Source organism: Episyrphus balteatus, chromosome 3 (assembly GCF_945859705.1).
Source record: "Episyrphus balteatus chromosome 3, idEpiBalt1.1, whole genome shotgun sequence".
NCBI classification, from domain to species: Eukaryota; Metazoa; Arthropoda; class Insecta; order Diptera; family Syrphidae; genus Episyrphus; species Episyrphus balteatus.
In genome coordinates, this window is record NC_079136.1 from 128,159,739 (window position 1) to 128,182,760 (window position 23,022).

At 28.5% G+C, this 23,022-nt stretch overlaps 1 protein-coding gene and 1 long non-coding RNA gene across 4 annotated transcripts; one reads left to right on the forward strand and one right to left on the reverse strand.

The window, feature by feature from the left end:
- Positions 1 to 206: 206 nt before the first annotated feature.
- Positions 207 to 9,469, reverse strand: LOC129913936 (glycoprotein-N-acetylgalactosamine 3-beta-galactosyltransferase 1-like). 3 transcript variants are annotated; one of them, XM_055992935.1, is made up of 5 exons: positions 9,082 to 9,469; positions 2,013 to 2,263; positions 1,336 to 1,949; positions 994 to 1,278; positions 207 to 865 (listed from the first exon to the last, which is right to left on the reverse strand). In XM_055992935.1, exons 2-5 carry the CDS (start codon positions 2,059 to 2,061, stop codon positions 644 to 646), a joined length of 1,170 nt encoding a protein of 389 aa, XP_055848910.1. In that variant the 5' UTR covers positions 2,062 to 2,263; positions 9,082 to 9,469; the 3' UTR covers positions 207 to 643. The 3 variants fall into 3 exon arrangements, with proteins under 3 accessions (XP_055848910.1, XP_055848912.1, XP_055848913.1); XM_055992937.1 differs by lacking the exon at positions 9,082 to 9,469 and adding an exon at positions 3,183 to 3,427; XM_055992938.1 differs by lacking the exon at positions 9,082 to 9,469 and adding an exon at positions 2,449 to 2,572.
- Positions 9,470 to 9,482: 13 nt separating this feature from the next.
- On the forward strand, positions 9,483 to 9,837 carry LOC129913937 (uncharacterized). Its single transcript, XR_008772114.1, has 2 exons — positions 9,483 to 9,582; positions 9,647 to 9,837. It is a non-coding gene; the product is annotated as an uncharacterized LOC129913937 (long non-coding RNA).
- The last annotated feature ends 13,185 nt before the right edge of the window (positions 9,838 to 23,022 follow it).

Consider the following 23,022-nt stretch of genomic DNA (forward strand, 5'->3'; position numbering starts at 1 on the left):
CAATTTTAAATTATTAGACAAAAAAAAAAATAGTGCAATAATGTACAGTCAAACTTATAAGCTAAATTTTATTATATTTATATTTATTTTTATAATTTTTAATTAAAAAACAAAAATATATTAATCAAAAAATGGCAAATCAATGGGAACATTATTTTAATATTTAAAACAAAAAATATTTACTTTTCTAAAATTTAAGGGAGATATACATTAAAGGATTTATATTTAAGTAGGTTTCATTGGACTTTCTTTTAAATTCACAATTTTTCGAATTAAATTTAAATGGGATAGTATTTTTAATTTTTGAAAAATTCATATAATAAAATAACAATGCAGAATAATGAATCTGGGAGGAGCAAAGGTTCTAAGAAATATTCAATTTGTATTTTTACAATGTTTTTTGTTTTCAAATATTTTATTTTTATTTTTACAATAAAATATTAAAGTCTTTGATTTTATTTTAATTATTTGAATACTTTTAATTTTTTTTTATTATTTATGATTTAGCAACATAAAAGATGACTAAAGGAGGTTCTTCAAATATTATTTAAAATTTTTAGTTGTTAGTTTAGTGAACACATAATCGTGATCGTCTTTTGTAATGCTTTTTATACTGAGGTTCTATTTTTTTCTTTTTTTCTAACTAATCTGTTGTGGTTTTTGTATTTGATTTTGTTATTTTAACATCAGTTTTAGTCTTTCCTTGAGCTAAATATTCTTCTTTGGAGATCTTTGGTGGCAGGACATCAGGTGTAAAAATTTTACCATATGGCCGAAGATGGTATATTAGATAATCGAGGACGTACATTTGATTTGGTGAGACGTAATGGAAGGACACAGCATTATCTGAACAACAGTCAAGTCCCTGAGAAATGAAAAATTAAAATCATTAGTATGAGAAAGAATTATAAGAGGTCACTATGGTGTATGAGTAACATTTTTTTTTTCTTTTTCTACATTTATTAAGAAATAAGAATCAGTGTTTTAACTTACCTCATCAGTCTCATAAAATATGTACTGCCAGTACCAGAAACTCTTATCGACATGGCCCGGTATCAAATGATGTTCGGGTACAAATGGAAAGAATCTCCCCCGTCCATTGGTGTCTCTTGAATCGCCAGCAAAAACACCAAGATTCTGCATACATTTACCCATTTCAACATCTTCAGCACCTTCATTATCAGGTCTACACAATTTGGGTTCTGTAAGACCTTTCTCAACGAATAATCGTAAAGCTTCTTTACTCAAAACATATCCAGCTCCACCAGACATGTAACCCTTGAAAAAATAATAAAATTAAAAAAACTTGTCAAAAAAAGAAATTTTTCAACAAACCTGCTTAACATAAGGCTTAAATTTACAACCAAAATACATTGGATCTTCTGGATTATATGGATACAACATGTGACGTAAATTCTCCACAATCACATAGGTATCATCGTCAGCCTTCATAAACCAATCAGCTTCATCATAATGATTCTCATAGACATATTTGAAGGCCTCTTTCGTTTTGGCCCACAAATTATTACGTCCTTCATTAACCGGCAAAGCTACAGCTCCAAGTTCTGGATCGTCCTTGGAACTCATAAACACAACCTTATTACAGCGATTGCCCCAAGTTCGTTGGACATGTTTCGCTTTCTTTTGATGATTAGCCGGTTGGGTCATTACCCAGCACAGAACCCGTACTTCATTGTACAGCTGATTGGCTATTGAATTATTTTCATTTGAATGCGTATGGCTACCAAATTCACCTTCGGGACCATCTTGTTCCAGCATATCGTGACTATTATGGGGATCATTGATGTTGCCAATTTGATGACCAGCATATGGCATCCATTCGGGACGTCGCGGCGCAGATAAAAGGAACAATTCAGCAAAACAGAATCCAACAACAAGGCCAACTATTAGGCAGACTAGAGATCGACGGTTTGTTAAAGTCCGATAGCCTGTGGGAAGAGAGATTATGAGAAAAAGTTACTAAATTAAAAAAAAAAAAAAAGCGTTCTTACCGTCAGTAGCTGGCCTTCCGAGTAATCGGTAATCTCCATTTGCTGTCATATTTCGATCGGGTGATGTTTATTCCTTTTTTGAAATAAGTTAAATGAGTTTCTTAGATTTATGTATATGTTTTACTTTGGAAGGATTTTCATAGAAGGTTCTTGACTACAGGTTAAAATTTTTTACTTTTGATGTTGATTTCATTTGGTTACATTATTATTTGTTTATGTTGTGAATTGACTTTTTTGGTTATTTATGCAATCTGGAAAGTAAAAATAAAAAAAAAATTAATTTAATAAAATTAGATTTTGGAAGAGGTCTTGAAAATAAAATTTAAAAGAGCCTTAAACTTGTGTAACAGCCTTTCAAAAAATTTGAAGGTCTTTTATTTGCCCAGGAAAGACAGGAACTAGGGAAAAAACGAAAGAGACAATTTTCAATACATACGGGAATTTTTGAAAACTAAAATTTGAATCATTTAAATCAGTGTCCTAGGAATTTTCCTTAAGAGTTCAAGTTGCTCGAATTTTTTAAAATTTTCATTAACAAATTTGGTGAATTATATGAACAAATTTGATTTCGAAAAAAAAGTATTCTAGTTGATTTTATTATTTATTAAGCCGTTTTTAAAAACTCATATTTTTATAAATAATTGTTTCGAAACAAAATTTTAATACAATTGATGTGGCTTATTGTAGAACATGCCTATTGTAGAAAATATATAAAAACACCTGAAAAAAAAAACAAAAAATTCCAAAAATTCCAAAAATATCACTTCTCGAAAAATTTGATATTTCAAGAAAATAAAAAAAAAATCATTTTATTTTTCAAAAACCCAAAAAAAAATTTTTTTTTATAAATTTAATGTTTTTAAGATAATTTCGGATACACAAATGTTTTCACCAACTAAAACAAAATAATTACACTTTAGATAATCTCGAAAAAAAATGGATACTTTTTTCCACGAAAGATGCAATAATTAACTGCACCAAATTTTATATTGCCAGTTAAAGAAAAGTCTTTTAAATAAAGAAATGCCACTCGAAACCATTTAAACCAATGAAAACCTTAGCAAAGTAATATACAAACAAAATATTTTGAAGTCTTATCTGATGTTTTAAAAGTTTTAATACCATTTTAACCTAAATAATATAAGTATATTGTTGAGGAGCGGAACTTACTTATCTATCTATACGCGTTGCAGTTAACTTTTATAAATAAATATTTGCTAGTGCTTTCTATTTGACAGAGAAATGCCATTTAGCAAAAATGTAAAAATTCTTATTATATATTTTGAAAACGAGTAACTTTGATATCAATAAATTTTTTTTTTATCTAATCTTAAAATTAAAACATTGCGATTGATTGAAAATTCAAAAACGATACGCGGACGTTCTTCTTACTTTGCACGAGCGTACACACCGTTCAATCACCTGCGACTGCGACCATAACAAAATAAAAGAACTGATAGAAGACAAAGCTTTTTACTTGAATGGCACAAAAGATATTCCAACTGATTGTGAAGTTTAACAAACTGATAACTTACATCAGTTAAAAATTATTTATCTATTTATTTAATTATTTGTTTGAGTTTAACTTTTTTTTTAGAACATTACACAAATGTTTTTTTTTCCGATGAAAGAGGAACTTAACAAATATTATTCGAACTCAAAAAAAAAAAAAAAAAAAAATGATCTAGTTAAAACTTCTGGAGTTGATGCTGTAAAATATTTACACAAACGCTTCTATAGTGCATTCTTTTTTCTAACAAAAATAAACTGACATAGATAGATAGATAATTAAATTAGGTGATTAAATGTCAAATTGAGAGCATGGAAATGATATATTGTCACGGTAGAAGATCGTATGTTTTATCAATTTTTTTTGTTTTGTTATTCATAACTGGGAACTGAACGGTTTTAGTAAGATTTTTCTAGAAGATGGCAGAATTAATGATGCTTCATTATTCAGAATTAATAATTTAGTTAAATACCTAAAATCTCCAAAAACCATTCATTATTAGAGCTTTGACTATCTTTAAGTTTAATGATACTTTTTAATGATTTTTTTTAATACAGTACATTGACACTGTATTTTTTTTTTTTTCATATAACGAAATATGAAAACCAGAAATGAGTGGGATAGGAAGAACGAAGAAGTCATAAGGTATTACTATGCGTTTTTCACGCCAAGAACGCAGTTGATTTGACCGTCACGTCAGAAAGAACAGCCGGCAATGACATTAGACTGATAGATTTTACAGCGGAGTGAAATGTCATCAATAAAACTCTCAACTAAATTGATCAATGGGAACGGCCATTCGAAATGCCGTAAGCTATTAGCTTGTGTTTCTCTACACGCAAATAGAAGTCCTCACACCCAAAAACGAAGAGAGGAATACCAAATTTCAAGAGACACCAAGCGTCCAGAGGTCCAGTCTATCGAGGAATGCTATGGCTATGGTGAAAATTCTATCAAAGAATGAAACAATCTACACAAGGATATCAGCCCCAAAATAGAATCGCTTAACATCACTGTTATCGCCTAGAATAAGGGTTGTAGGTACAAAATCATTTTTTCAAATGCATTGGTTTTCTATTAAAAGGTATTAAAAAAATATTAATTGCCTTTGAAAAAAATTTGCAATAAAATTTTTTTTTTATTGCGACTGAAAAATATTTGCATTGAAAATAAAAATTTTATTGCAAAAAAAAATATTTTGAATTAAAAAAATATATTGCAAACAAAAAATTTTCTCCTATGAAAAAAAAATTTTAATGCAAATTGTGTGCATTAAATTTTTTTTTAATTTTTAGTCGAATTTCTTACAATTTTGGCTATTTGACCATACATTAGTAATTTCAACTATAATATCTAATCTTATGTAAGGCTTAAGGCTAGGTGACACGTGCGATTTTGATCGCGCGATTATTCAGTCGCAAATTAGATGACAAGAATTCCAATGACTGTAGACACAATTTTCAAATTTTTAATCGCGGGAAGCATGTGTGTGCACAGGCTTTGAAATCCTTTTTGCGACTGAATAATCGGGCGACTAAAATCGCATGTGTGCTCCTAGCCTAATAGTCGAAATTGTTTTTTCAGTTTCCATAAATATTTTTTACTTGCTCTATAACCTTTAAGGTAAGTATTGGTTTCGTGTAGAAAAAAAAATTCGAGGTTTTAATCAAAACTATAGCTAGGTAATTTAGATGATGGAGAAGTTAAAAAAAAGTGGTCTGTGCGTTTGATCTTAAAAAATATAATTTTGTTAATCTCATACAAATTTTTTTCGGAAAAACAGGCTCTTCTGTTTTTTGCAAAGAATTCTTATGAAAAATATAGCTTCATTCCCTTCTCATTGCATCTCAAGATTTATAGTGACGGTTGACATGGATAGATAAACCCTGTTAATTATCGTTTTTTACCAAAAAAAATTATATTTAACTAACCCTTTCATACTTCCAAGTCATTTTCGAAGAATACTGATTTTCTGATATTGGCAACTCATTCTCTTTGACTGTCTCTATAATTTATATACCCAGACAAACCCATTATTTAGAGCTGTTTTTTTATTTCCTTATTAGGTTGAAGTTCTTTTTTGCTGCCTTATTCTCTCTGACATAACATCAAATTTCATGGAATCTAGTTGAGGCTTAAGGATTTGACCCTTTTTTATGCTCGGTTATTGTAACTTTGAAAAGGTATTTGATTCCTTGAAAATTATTTTTGTATTCACAAAGTAGGTAGGCAAAGGAAGGCAAAAAATTATGATTTAATTTAAATATGAAAAAGGTTTAATTAGGTACAAGGATTTTTTTTTTCAGTTCTTCAGTTTTTTTCACAGTAAAAATAAACACTTTTATTTATAAGAGTAAGAAAACATTTGATTTGTGAATGAACTCACTAAATTTTCTTTAAAAATAAACTTCTAAAACTTACACCGTCACAAACTTAAATTTAAATTCTATATTTCTGCATAGTTCTGCACCTATTCAGATGAGAACAGATACTAAACAAAAAGTTATCAATAAAATGAAGACACGAAAAGAAACATCATTTTGTTGAAAAAGATGTTAAGAAAACACAGACCTAGTTAATAAATTTAAAACAAAAAATGGTGCTGCAATAACTGGTAAACATTAGAAAGAACACATCAAAAACATAAAAACCTTTTTATACTCTGCCAGAAATAGAACATCTTGATAATGTGGTGTACTTATTTGCTATTTACAAGTAAAATCAACTGCGACACATAGCACGAGTCTATTTGCATGTAGCTAAAATATAGTGATAAGAGTAATGAACTATATTTCCATAACATTCATGTATATAATTTAGGTTCTGTTTGATTGATGAGCAAACTATTACTATCAGGTATGTGGGTGTTGAGTTGGGTTATGGGGTATGTGGGTGTTTCTTATAGATTGCGAAAGTTTCTGTTTTGAAATTAAACAAATGATGAGGACACCTTTTTTGTTTTATAATGAAAAAGAGAGCAGTGCAATAGAAATTTATGCTTAGCAAACATAAAATGTAAATTTTTATACTTTGATGGTGACACTCGTAAAATAGTACGAAAAAGTAAAAAAAAAAAGCATTTTTTAAACTTGTCAACCTCATGAAACTAGGCAGTTAAAGAATGAAGAGTCTATAAGAAAAATTTTGGAAAGGTAAAAAAAAAACTGTTAAATAATTGTTTTGTGCAGTATAATCACATGAAACATGTCTTAAAGTTAATTTTGATAGAAGCAGGGACAAGGTAATAATAAGATATTTAAAAATATTTTCATCAAAGGGTATTTTTTCAGAGGTTGAGATTTGTGCGACCAAGGTTTCATAGCAACTGATTTTTCATATTATAAACTTGGTGAAGAAGTTTAGTTTTTTTTATGAGAATAATACAGAATAATTTTGAGTGAAAGGGTAATTTTTTTAAAGAAGAAATGAAATTCTGAATTGGTATACCACAAACAAGAATAACAGTCTCCCAATTAAATTGGTAAAATCAAGAAGTAGGTATATAAAAATATTTGAAGTGAAATGCTCTGTTCTTTTTCAAAAAAGTTTTGATTTCAGTTCACAATGAATAGGCCTATCCCTTTATGTAAAAAAATTACAAATCTATTTTTTGAAGATTTTTGAGAAAAAATCAAGGCCTAAAAATAATAAATTTTCAAAAAAAGAATCAATCGATCAAATCAATAGAAAGGCCCATTTGAGCCCTATTCATAACTGAAAACCAAAAGTTTCTGGAACGTCTGGTTGCTGAATTATTTGCAATCGAAATATTTTCGTATAAAAATTACTCATACGCCATACACTATATAGAAAAAATTTAGGATTTTAGTAAAGGAACTCGATTTAATAATGTAACATAACATTATGGTCTAAGAACAAGTAGAGGCTTAAAATGGGTATGTTTGTTTAGGTATTAGCATCCTGATATTGGATTCAAAAGTCTGGCAGGCTTATTTCACGACACTCTATTGCTGCAAATGTTTAAAAAAATAATTTTTCTGGGGAAACGAAAAAATAAAAGGTGATTCCATGATATAAAAAAAGGTATCGTACGTTACGAACATGGTAATACCCTTGCTAGATTTTTGCAAAAAAGATCGAAAATCAGATTTTGATTTCTAAGGTATATAATCACATGCAGTGATTTACGAGAAAATAAGATAATATTCTGGGATTACAAATATTGAAGCCCCCAGACGTTCTGCCAGACGTCTTCGAAGTTCTAAAATACATTTTTTTAAAACCAGCCGAAAAAACACTTTTTTCTCTAGACGAATACAATATTTACTGTAATAAGTTTAATCTCCTGAACGGCTTATTTTTTTTATTTTTAAATAAAAATATTTAAAAAACGAAGGCTTATAGAATATAAATGATTTCAGATTCGAGTTCATCACCTTCAAAGTAGGGGAGAGTGGGGCTAAAAGTAACAGGGGTAAGAATTAACAGTTAAAAAAGGCGATGTTCCTTTCAATATTAAGAAACGCGTAAAGGAGAAAAATGCTCAATTTTTCCATATCTACCGGCACATTTTCTTCAGTTGAAGATTAGACGACAGGGTGAGAAGTTATACTAGTGGTGCCCAAAAAAAGCATGTTTGTAACTTTTTTTTAAATTCTATTTTTGGTCTACCTATTTACCCGAAAAAGATAGAGTGCTAAGTGTTTTTTTTGTTATATGCAATTGTGTTTTGGCTCAAATTGCGTGTATATGTTATGTCTATATCAGTTTCGCTTTTTTTTTAAATTGATTTTGTTTGAAAAATTACATGCTGGGGCTAGTTGTAACATTTTTCCGGGGCAAGTTGTACCATGTAAAAACCTACCTATACTGAAAAATTGTTTACCTAATATAATAAACAACCCTGGATATGAATGCTTGTAATTGAATTTGTATTTATTTTGAAATTGGAAACACTTTTTGAACCACCACTTGAATAATTCATAAAGCTTATAAAACAATTTATGCATTCAAATAACTTTAATTTAAGACTACTGTTAAATTTTCTCTGGAAATCTTGGATTTGCTCCACTTTTTTTTTTTTAATTTGCACCAAAATTTCATGACTGAGGTTTGTTTTTATTGTTATTAATTAAAAATAAATAAATACAAACATAAATAAAGGTATTTTTCTCTTATTTTTAGTTCTTGGTACAACCTACCCCGGTATGTGTTACACTTTGCCCCGTATGTGGGGTAAGTTGAAACAACACGATTTTTTTTTTTTGAAGCTTTATTTTTCAACATTACCGTTATGTTTTGCTAAATTTTTGTGATGGATCTTGCAGATAAAACATGGGTCTTTAATTTAAAAAAGGTCTGGTTGACCCATTTTCAAATTTGTAGGAGAACCATCGGTTTTAGAAAAAAGTGTTACATTTGGCCCCACTCTCCCCTACATATAATTGGTTCTAGTGTCAAAAATCTTTTTGACCAGTGTAATCAGTTACTTAACTTTTTGTTCAAATTTTTATATAGGTAGCAAAACAAATTATAACAACTATGTATGTACTTTTTGCTGAAAGTATTTTGAGCAAGAAAAATATTTATTAAACTCACCTAATTGTCCCAAGGTATGTTGTTTTATTTAATTTTTTTTTTTTTATTGTAATTCTACCCTTTCATACTCGAATTATTAATTATTGTATCACACATTTTGCTGTTCTTTGCATTCATCTGCATTAAACTTTGACTCTGTTTTTGTATTTTTGTTTTGTAATTTCAACTCAAGTCCAGCTCAAGTTTGAGTGAGTGCATTTGTTGTATTTTTGATGCACATGCACATTTTTATTTCTCACTTTTCTGTCTGTCTTTTGTTTTCATTTGTTGTCTTTTTTTTTTATTTTGTTGTTGTTTGTGTGCCAAACAAAGTATACAAGTCAATGTAATGCTTGCTTGTGCATTTCGAATTTATATTCACCCCCGCTGCATGCCGGCATTAATAAAACCTTTAACGACTGATTGATCAATGAGTCGAATGGGGTGACAAAGAAGGATACAACAACAACAAAAACTAAATTAATACACACTCAATTATTCAATAAAATTTAATGAGCTAAGGTATTTTTTTCGTTTTTTTCTTAAACGAATATAATTTGATATTTTTTGAAAACATTTTATCAAGGTTTCAATATCATGTCGGAAAAATTGATTCAAATTCCAGAACCACGTTGATTGTCACCACCACCACCACAACTCTACTGCCACCCGGTTAAATTTTTATCAAACAAAAAAAAAAAAGCTCAAAACTTTGCTATATACCAAAAAAAAAACAAAACAAAATTGTGATCTGCTTCACTTTGCTTAACGTATTTTGTTCCTAGCGATGGATAATAAATTTAATGTCAACTGATATCGCTCAAATGACAAGAACCACTAAAACTAAAACACAACTGGAGCTGGAGCGGATCAAATTGCCAAGAGGCATCCAAGAGAGAAAGAGAATGAGAATTTAGAAGCTTCCGTTGCTTGCTATTTTTGTTATTTTTTTTTCTTTGTAACTTTATTTTGTGTTTTGTTGTGTTTTTTTTTTTACATTTTTCAATAAAGAGCCAATCCAACATTGTGCCTTGCATTATGTTCATGTTTATTATACACTCCTCTGCTTTAAGCTGCTCCACGTTCTATACCCACTGATGTGTGGTTGGGTCTTTGGATTATAGGGTTTGACTTTGGAGCAAAAGGAACACTTTGTTGTTTGTTGGTTCTTTTGATAACCAAAGAGAATTTTGCTACAAACTTATCAATTTGATTAAAAGAACAACAAAAAAAAAAATCTTGATAAGTTGGCACAGTAGAGGATGAATAAAATGATACACGAATAGATAAAATAAGGTCGAATCGTTTTTTCAACTATATAACTCTCGAAATTTTATAAGAATAGGATAAGTCGTCTATTGAGCAAATGCAACAATTTGTCAGAGCTTAGTTGAAGGAGCTCTCAAAAGTGTAAAAATTTCGAAAACCGAAATTCGGAAAACCCAAAATCGCGAAAATCCAAAATCCAGAAAACCCTAAAACCTCAAAAATTCAGAATCCCGAAAGCCCATTATCCCGAAAATCCAAATTCCAAAAAAAAAAAAAAACTACCAAAATCCCGAAAACATATACAATCCAGAAAATCTCAAATGGGATCCCGAAATTCCGAAAAATAATATAAAATGAAAAATTTGAGCAAATTTTTAATTTTATATAATTTCGGGTTTTTGATTTCGAAAAAATAATCCGACCTTTGGGCACTTCCCGTAGCTGAAAGTAAGGCTTGCATATTTCATAATGGCCAAATTATCTGGCAGACAGTATTTTTAAAAGTTTTTTTTACTATTTCAGTACTTACATATTAATTTCGAAATTTCGGCTTCTCTGGAAGATGATTTTTTAGGACTTTGGGTTTTCGGGATTTTAGATTTTCGTTAATCTAATATTTCTAGATTTTGGAGTTTCCGGATTCTGGGCAATATAAAAATACTGATCTATCATCTGTCAAGAAGTGAAAGTTGTCATGTATTTCGAAAACGAAAACACATTTTATACAATTTGTTCGAAAAAATTAGATAGACAAGCTATTGCAAATGCGTCTTTGTTCATATTTTTAATTTATTTTTGAAGTGAAAACTTCTTTAGTATCGTAGTGATTTGAAACAAGATTAAACGAAAACGCGACACGAACATTCAACTTGTTATAACTTTTTTGTTTTAATAGATAGATAAATGGAATTTGTACTGTAGATAGGTAACACTGGTCGGCAACGAAAATAGAGCTTAAACCAAACCATATTTTTCTAAAGGATTTTTGTGTGATGATTCCAAATCTGAAGTCAAAATATCACTAACACGTCACGTTTTCGAAATATTTGAATATTAACAGGTCAAAAACGCATTTTGTTGGTACTTTTGGCGTTGAATTTCATCACCGTTAATTATTTTTTTGCAAAACTACTTAAGCAATCTTCAAAAGTAATATTTTATCGTCTTAAATATTTTTATTTTTTTTTTAAAGCTATTTTTTTCTAAGAGATATTTTGTGTAGAAATTTATGATATCTCAAAATCTTGGTGGTTAAGGTAACTTATGGTTTTTTGAAGCATATTTGAAGCAAATTCCAGTTTTGGACTCCTGATTTGGATAAAAAAAAAGCAAAATATTACAGAAAAATATATATTCCAGATCAAAGGTCAAAAAAAATTTCATTCAAGATTAGTTTTTGGGATTTTATAGCGAAAAAAGTGATGAGCAGAGCTCAAAAACTAAACGTGATAGAATAAATCTGTTAACAGTTTTGAATTCAACACACTCAAGTTAATTGAAATCACCTTACAGAGTTCCTGCTCCCGACATTTTTTTGTTTTTTGTCGACCAGTGTAATTAAACAAACTATGTACAAAATTTCAATTAATTTCATACTCAAAATTCTGAGATAACGGTAAAAAGATGTTCTTTTTCTACACACATTATATTTTTTGATCTAGTGCACATACAAATTTAATTTAATTTTAATACGCATGCTGATAACATAACCTTTCATTTGATATATCACAATTAGCTCTACAAGTTACACAATCTTAAATTGAAAAACTTGAAAAATACCTCAAAACACCTGTGGAGATCTGTTGACGATGACCAGTGTAGGAAGTACCGTAATCTCAGCTTGAAATTTCGACATACATAGTTGGCTTTAAAAAATTCTTATTTTTTTTCTAGGCATGGTAGAAATATGATTCATACGTCATATAAAAGGTGAAATAACCTTTCAGATGATATAAAATTTACTATAGGTTGTCATTTAAAAAAATATATTTAATGATGTTAAAAGAGAAAAAAGATTGATTTTTTTGCTTTTTTGATGAAAAGTGATTTGGTTTGAAAAAAATAAGCTCTTTATATCTTTGTATAGACATGGACGATACAAAAATTTTGAGCTGAAACAATAAGCTTTCACATGATATAAAATTAATACCTATAGGTTGTCATATAAAAAACATGTATTTAAAGGAGATAGAATAAAAAATAGGTAGATTTTTTCTTTTTTTTTGGCAAGAAAATTTTTTTAAGGTTTCACTTCTACCACGTGTGAATTGCACACATGACTTTTTTTTTAGGAATCTTAAGGCATGTCAAATGGATTTTTAAAAAATTGGTCAAAGAAGAGGTTTGTGACATATTAAAAACACAATAAGTTACCGTTAAGGGGAAATCGAAGGGGTCTGTCGTTATTAAAAATGATTTTTATAACCGAATTTTGAGAAAAACAAAACTATAAGACAAATAATTAGGCCTACTGTGAGTACCTACTACAAAAAAAACGGAATTTTTAAGTATTTTCGATAAAAATTGTAACAGCTAAAAAGCAATATTCACTGAAAAATATTACAGCAAAACCAAGGTGGTTTAAAGAGTAATAGAGGTGTACATTACGATATTTTCCATGTTGTAAAGGACCCATTTCCATCAGATCCGTTCAATTCTTTAAAATTATTTTCATGGTCTTACGGCAAGTTCAAGCAGCTCAGTCATGCCCTTAATTTATATTTTTTTTTCCGTTTGTTTTTTTTTTTTTATATTTTAAGTAAAAACACTCACTTGCACTTCATATATGACAATCCCCTCGTTTTATTCTTCTTTTATCTGACATTTTTTTTTTTTTTGATTCAGTTCAATGATTGGAATTCATACAAAAACATTGGCAATAATATAACATAAAGTGCTTAGTCAGGTGTGCGAATAAGGTATACCTGCTGCGCATACATCCAGCGACAGCAGATTTTTTTTTAATTAGTGCGTATGGACAATTCTATTATTTAAAAAACTCTTTTGTTTTTCATTTTGACAATAAAATTATTGTTAATTCTTTTTTTTTCGTTTTGTTGTCATCATTTAAATTTATAGATCAAACAATCAACATGTGCAAATTCTATGCTGATAATTTAATTATGTTATCTTTACGCATTTGGAGCTTATCTAACCATGAATAAAACATAATTTTTGAATCGATAGGGGAAATATTAAACAATGAGATTTGAAAATAATTTAACATCAGAAGCTTTCGTAGAAAAATCAAAATAATATCCCGAACTAAACACGAATTTCATACCAAGTCCAACTGGCAATTTTTAAACTCAGGTTGGATTAATTTTTTTTAAGTAATTATTTAAAAAACTAACCCTAATTTTTCTGTTACTCCAGCTTTACAATCTTCCAATTAATAGAGTTTTTATTTTTCTCAGATTTAAATTGAGTAGAAATAAGATTGCCCTATCTTATAAGTTCTCAGAACCTTCAATCTTTATAGAATTATTATAATGCATGGCAATCAACCATTTAGGAACAATTTTATAATTAAAGACTTTAATTAAAAAAAACGGGTCAATCTGATCGTAAACTGACTCATTTGCTTGGCAGACAATTTTTTATATTTGAGTGACATTTTCTAATAAAATAATGAAGAATACAAAAACTTTTTAATGTATTCATTAAGTTTTAGTATTTTTATTGCCTATTTATCACTTCAGTAATGCAATTAAAATTCTTTATTTATCTATTCACGATATGTGCGTTGCGGTGGAGATGAATGCATAATAGTCATCATCAAAATCAGAATATGGGAAGGTACCTACCTACTAAAAATAAACGTGATGAGTTAATTAATTTTATTTCCAATTGCATCTACTAATTTAACAATTTATTGCGATGGATTGCCTATATACAGAAGTAGTTTTAGTCGAAGTCACTATTCATCAGATTTAATCAAAATAACCGTTAAAAAAACATAAACATTTCGATTTTTTTGACCACTGGTGACAGCATAAAAACACAAAAAAATCATGTGTTCCATTAACACGTGGTAAAAGTGAAACCTTAAAAAATCATTTTTCTTGCAAAAAAAAATAAAATAATATTTTTATTCTATCACCTTCAAATCCATGTTTTTTATATGACAACCTATATAAATTTTATATCATCTGAAAGCTTGTTGTCTTAGCTCAAAATATATATATATATATCGATCAGGTCTATGAGACATCTAAAAAAGAGCTAGAATTTTTTGAACTCGATCAATTTCCATAAAAAAAAGCGAAAAAACACGTATTTTTATCTTCTCACGCTATTAAATGCATTTTTTACCTAACAACCTATAAACATTCTTATACCATCTGAAAGCTTGTTGTCTTAGCTCAAAATATATATATATATCGATCAGGTCTATGAGACATCTAAAAAAAGAGCTAGAATTTTTTGAACTCGATCAATTTCAATAAAAAAAAGCGAAAAAACACGTATCTTTATTTTCTCACACTATTAAATGCATTTTTTTCCTAACAACCTATAAACATTCTTATACCATCTGAAAGCTTGTTGTCTTAGCTCAAAATATATATATATATCGATCAGGTCTATGAGACATCTAAAAAAAGAGCTAGAATTTTTTGAACTCGATCAATTTCAATAAAAAAAAGCGAAAAAACACGTATTTTTATTTTCTCACGCTATTAAATGCATTTTTTTCCTAACAACCTATAAACATTCTTACACCATCTGAAAGCTTTTTGTCTTAGCTCAAAATATATATATCGATCAAGTCTACATCAAGACATCTACAAAAAGAGCTAGAATATTTTAAACTCGATGAAATTTCATCCAAAAAGCAAAAAAAAACATTTATTTTTATGTTCTCATGCTATTAAATCAATTTTTTTGTTTGACAACCTATAAAAAATTTTATACCATGTGAAAGCTTATTGTTTCGCCTTGTATAATGATGTATAAATCTTATTTCAAAGATGTCTACAAGAGAAGTTAGAATTTTTTAAAGTCAACCATGTCGAATTTCCAGACTGAGATTACGGTACTTCCATCGCCAACAGATCTCCACAGGTGTTTTTTCAATTTAAGATTGTGTAACTTGTAGATTACGTAACGTTATGTGTGATATATCAAATAAAAGGTTATGTTATCAGCATGCGTATTAAAGTTAAATAAAATTTGTGTGTGCACTAGATCAAAAGATATAACGCGTGTTGGAAAAGAACATCTTTTTACCGTTATCTCCGAATTTTGAATATGAAATTAATTGAAATTTTGTACAATTATAATTTATTTAATTACCTATCTACAGTACAAATTTCATTCATCTATCTATTAAAACAAAAAAGTTATAACAAGTTGAAGTCGTGTCGCGTTTTCGTTTCATCTTGTTTCAAATCACTACGATACTAAAGAAGTTTTCACTTCAAAAAATAATGTCCAGCCTTGGCAAATACGCCTTATTTTATTTTTTTTTACATTCCATTACTCTATATTGAATCTTATCGCAATTGATTTCGTAATTTTTTTTTTTTGCTTTTGATAAAATTCTTATATTACAAAATATGAGTGTATTCTAGCTAGATTCTTTGGTTCTTGCTTGATTCAGTCTTTGACTACTTTTTTTTTTCAAATATAATTGCTGTGATTGTTATGCAAAAATTTTATGACGAATCGTTTAATCTTTCTATTCAAAATTAATTCTAATCTGCATTGTGTGTCATAAATTTGTTGATATTTGTGATGCAAATGTTTATCAAGAAGCAAAACTTTTTATGATAGGTACTTAATTTCTATACACTCAAAAAATTTCATGTGTAAATAGTACTAATAACTGCGTACATTCTACGAATTTTATTCGTGGTTTTCAGCCACGAATATTATTCGTAAAATAGACGTATATTAGTACTTTAACAATATTTTATTAGTATTCGTAGAAAATCATGCGTATATTGTACGAATACTATTAGTAGATTTACGTTCCCATTCGTACATTGTACGAATAATATTGTAGTATTTACTAATTCATTCGTACATTGTACAGCACTATTCGTATATTGTACGAATAGAATTGTAATATTTACGAATGGCTTTACTAATAATTCGTACATTATACAGTGCTATTCGTATATTGTACGAATGTTATTTATTGTAGAACTTTCCGCCATTGAATTTTTTTCCTGAAATTTCCTGAAATATGAATTGTTGAAATAATTATTCAAGCATATAACTGTACTGCAAAACTACAAAAATATATTTCATTAATATTTTACATTTATAAATAAAATGAATGTTTTTTTATCTTAAATATTATACCATATGTAATGTATTCCACGGTGTTCATATTGTTTGTCTTGGAAGGCCACTGAAAATATACAAACATTTAACATTGAAAATCCTTCGAAAAAATGTCTACTTACTACAAATATTTTTAGAAAAGCTCCAGTAACCAGTGACAGGTTTTGATATCGTCCGCCATTTTTCAATTTGTTAAGCTGATTGTTGACGATTTTCCGATGCTAATTTTGAAAGAATATTCCAAAATGAAAGTAAAAAGGCACTTAATAAATCAATATTTATGAAATAACATAGATATATGTATATTTTAATGTAACATTAATGTTTCACAACAATGAATAATTCTTAAACATAAATTTACTCACCTGGTTTTTGTTATAATTGTAGTTGTTCGTTCGGTTTAGTAATCACTTTATATATCCACGTTAAACTTTATATTAAATGTACATAGCTATAAAGAAACAAGCACTAACTTTTGACGCACTGAAACTAAACTATTTTTATAAACTTTATATTTTTAAATTATATTAATTTTATGTATATTTTCCACGAAATATAAATGTTATACATGCGACGACACGCGTATTGCAACTAATTTTTTGATGCTATTTAGGAATGGAAAACGTTTAACAAATAACGGAAATAACGGGTATTTCGGTTCAAAATTGTTGCAACTCAACGAATTATTCGTACATTCTACTAATAATGCGTACAGGTACCTTACGAATGAATTTTGGCTACGAATATTAGTTTTTATTAGTAAATATTACGAATTTATTAGTAAATACTACGAATTTATTAGTAAAAACTACGAAGTCATTCGTACGAGGAATTCACGAATGTTGTTAGTAATATGTACACAATAATTCGTACAATGTACTCATGAAATTTGTTTAATTTTTGTTTACGAATAAAATTAGTGCATTGAACGAATAAATTCGTGCATTATACCACACTTATTAGTAAAACTTTACTAATGCATTCGTAAAAATATTACCGCACGAATACATCGTATATTTTACGAATATGCGTACAATACACGAATATTTTTTCTACGAATGCCATTCGTAGCCGTTTTACTAATAAATTTTTTGAGTGTAGAAATAATGCAGTTCATTGTACCATTGTTGACGTGGAAATTATGATAACTTAGGTATTACAAACAAAATTTTACTTCAATTCGGAAACAAAAAATCATAACTTAACATGTGAATTTTTTAAAATGGATCACGTTGGGCGCCAGTCTTATTGATATAAAATTTAAAGAATATATAAGTAATTGCATTCTGAAGAACAAAAAATAAAAAGGTTTTTGAGTTTTGAGCCATATGAATTTTCTGAACAATTTTTGGCCAAATAAATTCATAGAATTAAGATAAATTTGATTTGAACAATTTCTAAACCAGTTGACTTTTTGTCGAACCAGTGAAAAATCAAAAGGCGCCAATAAGACCTGGATTTAAAATATAACTTTATTGAATATATACCTTGTTTATTATAAAATTTGTTTGTTCAGACATTTCAAGACATTGCACGTGTTCTAAAGAACAAAAGGAATATAGGTAGTCTATGTCAATTTATTTATCTTTCAATAATATTAATTTATTTGTAGAAATTTTGTTCTGCTTAGTAAATTTATACAGATGTTTCTTATTTATTAAGAGTTTGATGTTATTTGAATAGCACAATATTGATATTGATTGAAGTTACTCCGGAAGTTTACTTTCATAATATGTAATTTATTTGAACACGTTTCCTTTGTAGTTTTATAAAGTAACAATTACAATTTTATACCTATTAAATTAGATTTCATTTTCAAATGCAAAGACAATTTTAGGATTTGAAAGATAAAAAGTCGCAGTATTATATAACAAAAACCTATAATTAAAAAAAAATTTTTTTCTTTTAAGAATTGTTTTTGTATTTTTAATAAGAAAATTTTACATATTTTTTAAAGTTTTTACTGAGAATTATAGCATTTAATTTAAATAGAATAGAAAGATCGAGCTTAATTTTTGTTGATATTTTTATCTCTGTTTTTCTCCACTTTTAAAATTTAAGAGGTGATTCTTGGGTATATTCACAGAAAAAAATTGTTCTATAGTAACGCTCTATATAAGTACAACTGATTTTACTTTTCATTAATATTCTGCCATCTATAAGGTCCATTACTCTTTGGTAGCTTTTGGGTGTCACCCCCAAGTGGTGGGGCACCCGGGGCACTACGCCCCCTCACCCCCACCCCCCCTCGCTATGCCACTTGGAAAAGTATATAATATTATTGACTTTATGAAGTAAAGATACAATTTTTTTGAAGTAAAACAAAAACAAAATGGCGGCTCTACAGCTCTTTAAAGTTTGCGTCTACAGTTTGCGCCGTGCATTGCCCAGGTCCAGAAAATTACACGGTGCGACACTGAAAATACACCCGAGAAATAACATAGTGTAGGCTGTTCGTATGGTCGAATAATGCATATAAATATTTTTGTTATATTTTTGGAACCCTCCATTTTTTTTTTATTTACAAAAAACCATTTTTACAGACCTTACGATGTAATCTATCAATATTTCAGTCATTTTTCTTACAACTTTCAATATGTTATATGTTTTTGGAAAGAAGATTTCCAGACCTTTTGAATGATGTATAGAAGTCTATTGTTTAAACAAATTAAGTGTAGGTTTTTATCCCACAAATCTTGAAAAAGTGATTTTTTTCCCAATTTTTTCAACTTTACCCAATTTTTTTTGCAAAATAAAACAAACAAAAAAATAAAGAAAGGTTATATTGTGAAAGAATATACATTTAGGCACAAATTGGCGTATTTTTTTTATTGAATTTGACCAAAACTGCGGAATCTATGCTATTTTTTCGTAAATAGAAAATGTGGTTTTTCATTATGTGAATTGCAAGGTGCACAATAGGGTGTTCGTTATTTTAAAATAATAAGAATTTCTATGCTCCTAGGATCTTATATGGTTGGAAATAAACTAAAAAAATATTCCCCAAGTTTCAAGCCTCTAACTTAATTCTAACCCGTGCCGCCAAGCGGTTGAAGTTTCTTATGGGAATAACATGGGGTTTCTTGGACCTTGTTCCATCAATTTTAAATTCCAGCCAAAATATTCGTTAAAAAAATTTAAAACTTTACAGACTCAAATTTAATAAGTGTAGCTATCATGTGAAAATTTTTCAGATTTTTAATTGTTATAATTTTATAGATTTAGCTTGGTAAAAAAAGTCATTTTTTCAGGCTTTTTCAAAAATCGCTTTTTACACGTTTTATGCCAAAAATTTAAAAAACTTACATTTTTAATTACAAATAAGCATAGCATGTATATTTAAAATGCAAATTCAATTCATAGTTTCAATTCAAATATGTAAAGAAAACATTAAACAAAATTTTTACGTGTTTTGTAATTTTATATAGGTACTATTTATCTATTTAGAAATATCTTATTTGTAATAAACCATTCGATAAACTGCCCTGTAAAGCTTCAGATTTGTTTTTCCTAGAAACAAAAGTATACTTTTCTTATAGTTTTTGATGTGCTGAGTTAGAATCCAAAGTCTATCACGTGAGGATTTTAAGATATTCGCATTAAAGTATCACAAAATTAAGTTTTTTCTTAGAAAATCTCAATAAAAACTACTATATCTCACAAACCAGAGCTGACCGAAATTTTTTGAGTTTGGATTCAAAATCAGCACACTAAAGTCCATTAGAAAATTATATTTTTGTTCTAGGGAGAAAGATATATTAATTTTTAGAGATAAGTTTTTTTTATGATAAGATATGTCAAACCTACTAAACTTACTTAAATTAAGATATCTCGAAGAAGAAAAGAGATATTGAGAAGATTGAAACTGAATTTGAAAGAAAAAAAAAATAAGTTCTTTTATAAACCGTAACAATTTTAATTGACAAATATTACATTATGCCAAAATATTTCTTCGAAAACAGCAAAAAAATGGGTTTTTGAGATTTACTAACGGGAATATCTAAAAAAACGTGACGTGCTAGATCAATTCTGACTTCGGAATCAGCATACAAAAATCCTTTAGAAAAGTATAGTTTTATTTAAAGGAGGATTTCCTTGCAGACCAGTGTAATTTAACGAGTAATTTGCATTTTATTTCAATTTTATTTCAAGTCGATAGCTTCATTAGTTTTCGAGTTACGTTGCACGGCGCGGCGCGGAAAAAAAAACGCGTTTCAAGAAAAATGCGTTTAAAATTTTCGTTTTCGAACTGTGGTAGGTTTGGAGCACATATATGGGTTTCGGGACTGAAAATAGTTTCTTCGGTTGATAAATGAATTTATCAGGCAAAAAACAAAAATGCAAAAATTAAAAGTTCCAGAGGGATTTCCCCCCTTAAAAATCTAGGTCAATACACCTTTGGGATAAATATGTTCTTTTTTACTAAATAGGTATCCCAATAAGTTGGGTCTATGAACCTACACCTTTTATAGGTAGGTACTTATTTGTCTTGTTCTTTATTCTTTATATTCTCAAAATATGCAATATGCAATCCAACGCTCAACGCACCTTTTAGCACCCTTCCTTGAATTTAAATAAAACCTTTATGTGGTAGAAAAAACTAACATTATGTAGGTACTTGAGTATAAGTATATGGTTGGTAAACACTTTTGTTACGTCAAGAGGTATAGTTTTTGACGTAGATAGAGAGACATATACCTTTACCTGGATAGATATATAAATTTAAATTTGCTATATTTGCATCCCTTATAAAACTCATGGACTCTTTAACATGCATAATGCACATCATGACATCTGTCTTATACAATAAAGTATAATACAAACATAAACACACATCCCCCTTGTTCTCATTTAAAATTCTAAATAAAAACACCTGCAATCTGCAATTTGTATATTATTCATGTTCATATAGTAGTTTTATAATATTAATATACATATGAATTTAAGTACGGAGATACACAATAAAATGGAATAAAACAATTTATAATTAAAAAAAAAAAAAGTAACACCAAACCACAAAATTAATTTTAATCACTTTTTTTTCTGTTAAGTATAGGTAATATAAACACAACAAATGATTCTATCATCAACACTCGTGTATCTAGATACATATATGACAATCTTTCACTTGTTAATTCAAATAATTTACACTATTTAACTGCTGCGATGACAATAAACAATATTAAACTCATTGCGAAATCGTAATTAGACTAAAAAAAAAAACTGACTCGACGTTATGGAACATAGAACACTCTTATCTCCAAATAAAAACAACAAAAATAATCAGCAAATCCACGAGTTAGACCATAACACCAGTTGTAGATAATGTACATCTGTCATCCGAATTTTTATTTATTATTATTTTCTTTTTTGTCAGCACAAGGGAATAGATCCAAGGAAAAAAAAAAAGTTTATTTTTGTACATTTTTAACGCGTCGACAGAGAAGAGAATTTATTGTAATTGAAAAAAATCTAGACTTCTGACACATTTCAAGAGGATTTTTTTGTTAGATACTTTTGTATCTTTTATCTCAATTTATTAACAGAATAAACGGTATAATTGTACCGGCGGCGGCGGTACGGTGGTGGAGAATAAAAAACAGCCCGTTTAATTCCAATTGATATCTCTAGGACGTTCTATGTATACAAAAATTGGGAATAATCGATAAGATGATACTTTTAAACACATTTTCTACCAACTTGAAAAAGTATCTGCACTTCAAATAAATGAGATTTTCAAATAATTTATTTTGATATACCCAATAAATAAATTGCACAAAAGAATTACTTTTTTTTTAAGAATCAGGATTCAAAAACTGCACCAACAACTGCTTTCTAAACAAAGAAGATACTTTTTTCATTCCGAAAATGCTAATTTCTTCACAGCAAATTATGACAAAACCACAAAACACACGACCGAGTGTAGATAGTGATTAAATTGAACTATTTTTTTCAATATTTTTATAACAAAAATTCAAATGCACAATAATTTTAATCTCATTTATAGGAATTGTATTTATGTGATGCCGCCGGGACGACAAAGTGATAATAATATTTCCTGCTGGTAGTCAAGTTGTGGTCGCGTTTTGGTCATTTTAATTCATATTTTTATATTCATCACACATATCAAATATACCCTACACACTACATTTTTATTTTAATCAACTGAGCAGCGCATACTCAGACTCAGACACCACAGAACAAAATTTGTATCTACAGTTTCTCTGTAAATGGGGATTATTTTTGTCATGAAAGAGAATATAGAATATAGTGACAGAATGACAACAAAAAAAAAAACTACCCTTCTGGTTTATAGAGAAGATAAAGACAAGACCATAAGGAAAAATAAGAATCAAATCTGCGCAGAATATTTTTTTATAAAAATACAAATATAAACTAATA

What these genes read in the sequence shown, in the direction of transcription:
- LOC129913936 (XM_055992935.1), bottom strand. Translation starts at nt 2,061, where the DNA reads ATGACAGCAAATGGAGATTACCGATTACTCGGAAGGCCAGCTACTGAC. An exon ending in TTAAGCCTTATGTTAAGCAG is followed by an intron (nt 1,279 to 1,335) that starts GTTTGTTGAAAA and finishes TATTTTTTCAAG; the next exon opens with GGTTACATGTCTGGTGGAGC. An exon ending in TATTTTATGAGACTGATGAG is followed by an intron (nt 866 to 993) that starts GTAAGTTAAAAC and finishes TTCATTTCTCAG; the next exon opens with GGACTTGACTGTTGTTCAGA.